Raw genomic sequence first — 3,563 nt, forward strand, 5'->3', positions numbered from 1 at the left:
AAAAAAAAAAAAAAAAAAAAAAAAAAAAAAAAAAAAAAAATGAAATAAAATAAAATAAAATAAAACAAAACAAAACAAAACAAAACAAAAGTTACAATATAATAAATATGTCAAATGATACAACAATCTTACAAACATATATATATATATATATATATATATATATATATATTTATATTTATTTATTTATTTATGTTTATATTTATCTTTGTGTAACTACTTTTAAACCTAGTTAAACACAATTTTAGGTTCATGATCGCTTAAATTCGAAATAGTTATATTGTTAACTTTATTATCATTTGTTGGGGTGTTATTATCTGAAGATTTTATTGTTTCCTTTTCTTTTAATGCATTTATTCTTTTATCCACTGTTGATTCTTTTGGTAAAGAGACGGTATCATTTTTTTCTTTATTTACAATTATTAAATTATTTGTATTATAACAAAATAATGCTTTCAATATATTAGTTATCCATATATCCCTTTCTTCTTTTTCTTTATCACATAAAAGTATTTTATCTTTGGTAGTTTTTATATACCAACATTCTCTTGTTTCTTCAATAGTAGTTATTGGTAATTTAATATGTTCAAATGGAATTTCTTTGATTATTTTTATATTATTTTTATCTTTTATTATAATATTTGAAGATGTTATTTCAACATTATATTTATTCATATTAAAAAAGTCATTTGAATTTAATGAGACATCTAAAAGTCCTTTTTCATTAACATTACATTCTTTTGTTTTTCCTAAGGATTTTACATTTGAATCATCCATAAAAGTATCTGTACTATTTATTTCATTCTCTATATTCTTAAAAGTAAGTTTTTTTTCATTATTATTGATCCTATTATTTTCTTGTTCATTTATATTTTTGGATAAATAATTTTCCTTTTTCTTATTTTTTATTTCATCCGAAATAAAATTATCTAAATTATCTGTTTCCTCATCTTCATATTCATCAAATTCATTTATATCTTCCGAATAATTTTTATTGAATTTTTTATGTTTTGATCTCTCTTGTAAAAATGTTTGAGATCTTAAATATTGAAGATAATTATCTCTCTTTAAATAGTTCTTATGACCTTGACAAAAACAAACAAGAGAAAGTATAAGGCAAAAAAGGAAAATGATGTTTCTCATCCTAAAAAAAAAAAAAAAACGAAACAAGATAAACTTTTTTATTTTTCATACATAATATTTATATAAATAAATCTTGGTATATTTGTTTATTTTTGTTACTTGGAACAAAATAGGAAAGACACTCAAATGACAGAATTAAAAAAAAAAAAAAAAAAAAAAAAAAAACAAATAAATAAATAAATAAATATTTATAGACAACAAAATTGACAAATTGTACTGTATTTTACAATATAAAATGGAAAATAACAAATTTGAAAATATTAATGAATAAAATCTTATATTTATATTATATTTTATAAGATTAGAAATGTGATGAGAAAGGATACATATGTTCATACAAGTTAGACAACATATTTTTGTGAATTACTTGAAGCAGCAGCATTTTCAGTGCATTATTATATTGTTCATATTTATAAATGAATATAAATATATACATTTAAATATAATATATATATATATATATTTGATATGTTGCCATATGAATGTCTTAAAATGTGTATATACATAATACAATATTAAAAAAGAAAAAAAAAGAAAAAAAAAGAAAAACAGGTAGAATGAAAAATTAACTTATATTTCATTATTCTAATAAATTATTTTTTCTTTAATTTATTAATTACATATAATGTGTAATATATATATATATATATTTATATTTATATATGCTTAAGTTAAGTTTTTTGTCAAATATTTATACACCGCAATAATACTTGATGAAGAAATAACAACGGATATAAAAATAAAGGAAATGCTGAAAGTGTTCTTTTTTGTTTTTATTTTTTCTCCATTTATAACTACATTTTTGTGAATTATATATAAGTAATATTTATATATTTTAAGTATTTTTCATATATATTATTTTACCCCATTTTGTCATAAAAATATATATATATATATATATATTTTTTTTTTTTTTTTTTTTTGTTTCTAAATATGAAAGGGAGACAATCCTTGTCGTTCTTGTTGTTGTCGGTCCCATATTTTTTCCTTTTTCTTTGGAATGAGGATATAAAGTGTCAAAGTTTATTGCCCGTATCTTATGCTTCTCATCAAATGTATTCTTTCGATAAATTAACACCTCATGAAATAAAGAGCGACCTGAAAAAAACGTTTAGTAATTTTATTAGTAGTAAGATCCAAGTATTAAAAAATAAATTCAAATTATATGATATAAAAAATAGAGAGAAATATAATAATGAAGAAGGTAATGATAGTGATTTAATAGGCGATGCATATATATCTTCTTTAGAAGATGAGATAAAACATTTACTGGAACAAGCCGAGAATAAAAGGATGTTATCTAAAAAAATAAAATCATCTTATGAGAGGGCACATAAAAATTTAAAAAAAAGAAGAAATGTGGAAGATGATGGAAAGATGAAAAATGTTTTAAAACAAAATTTACAACATATTGATTATTTGAATAAAAAATCGGATTATTTAGAAAAGAAAGCAGGAGAATTAAAAAATATTCTGGAACGGAGAGGTAATGAAAACGTGAAAGAAGGGAATAATAATGATGAAAATAATATATATAATAATGAATATCATAATAATTGTTCTATTTCAAAGAAGGGTACTTTAAAATTTATTAATTCTTCGAATGGTTTAAAACATTCTATTGATAATGTTAAGGGTATGATTAATGAAAATGGTTTTACAATATTTTATAAAAATAAAAAAAAAATGACATATTTTTGGAGTGTTTTAGAGTTACCAATTAAAATGATAGGAAGTATAGAACAATGTTTTTATTTTATTTATAAAAATAATAATCAAATATTTTGTGCTGATAACAAAATAAAAGCTTATTCATGGATGAATAGTTTAAGTGAAGCATCATTGTGTTTTCATTTTGGTATAAAAGGTGTTCTAATTAATAGTAATATAAATAATATTAATAAAAATGACGATATGAATAATACAAATGATGAAAATGTTAAGCATTCTGATTTTATGAATAATATTAGTAATGGTATAAAACAAGGGAAAAAAAATAAACAAAAAAAAATTGATGAGAATTCATTAACGGTTGATATAAAACCTGAGGATACAGGCACACGTATTTTTGTTAATGATGTGGAACAAAAAATAAACAAGGACGTACCAGGAAAAGATAATGTTTTCAATTTGAATGATATAAAAAAGAAAATGGATGACGAAAGGAAAACACCTCAAAGCGAAAATGATGAAGATCAACAAGTAGGGTATGATAAAATGGAAGAAGATGAAAAAGAAGATAGTCAAATGGACTATGACGATAATGAAATGTAACATATATATGTATATATATATATATATATATATATATATATATATATATATATAATTATATACTATTAAACAATTTTCATATGAACATTATGATATAAATATATATCCTCATTTGTCTTTTAATTTTTTTTTTTTTTTTTTTTTTT

At 20.2% G+C, this 3,563-nt stretch overlaps 2 protein-coding genes across 2 annotated transcripts; one reads left to right on the forward strand and one right to left on the reverse strand.

Annotated features, from left to right (window-relative positions):
• Positions 1 to 228: 228 nt before the first annotated feature.
• On the reverse strand, positions 229 to 1,143 carry PRSY57_0825000 (hypothetical protein; the record flags this gene model as incomplete). Its single annotated transcript, XM_012907189.2, has 1 exon — positions 229 to 1,143. The coding sequence occupies one exon, from the start codon at positions 1,141 to 1,143 to the stop codon at positions 229 to 231; it is 915 nt and encodes a 304-aa protein (XP_012762643.2).
• Positions 1,144 to 2,076: 933 nt separating this feature from the next.
• Positions 2,077 to 3,417, forward strand: PRSY57_0825100 (hypothetical protein; the record flags this gene model as incomplete). The annotated part of the gene is made up of 1 exon (XM_012907190.2): positions 2,077 to 3,417. One exon carries the CDS (start codon positions 2,077 to 2,079, stop codon positions 3,415 to 3,417), a length of 1,341 nt encoding a protein of 446 aa, XP_012762644.2.
• Positions 3,418 to 3,563: the final 146 nt, after the last annotated feature.

The sequence above is a fragment of the Plasmodium reichenowi genome, chromosome 8 (assembly GCF_001601855.1).
Source record: "Plasmodium reichenowi strain SY57 chromosome 8, whole genome shotgun sequence".
Taxonomy (NCBI): domain Eukaryota; phylum Apicomplexa; class Aconoidasida; order Haemosporida; family Plasmodiidae; genus Plasmodium; species Plasmodium reichenowi.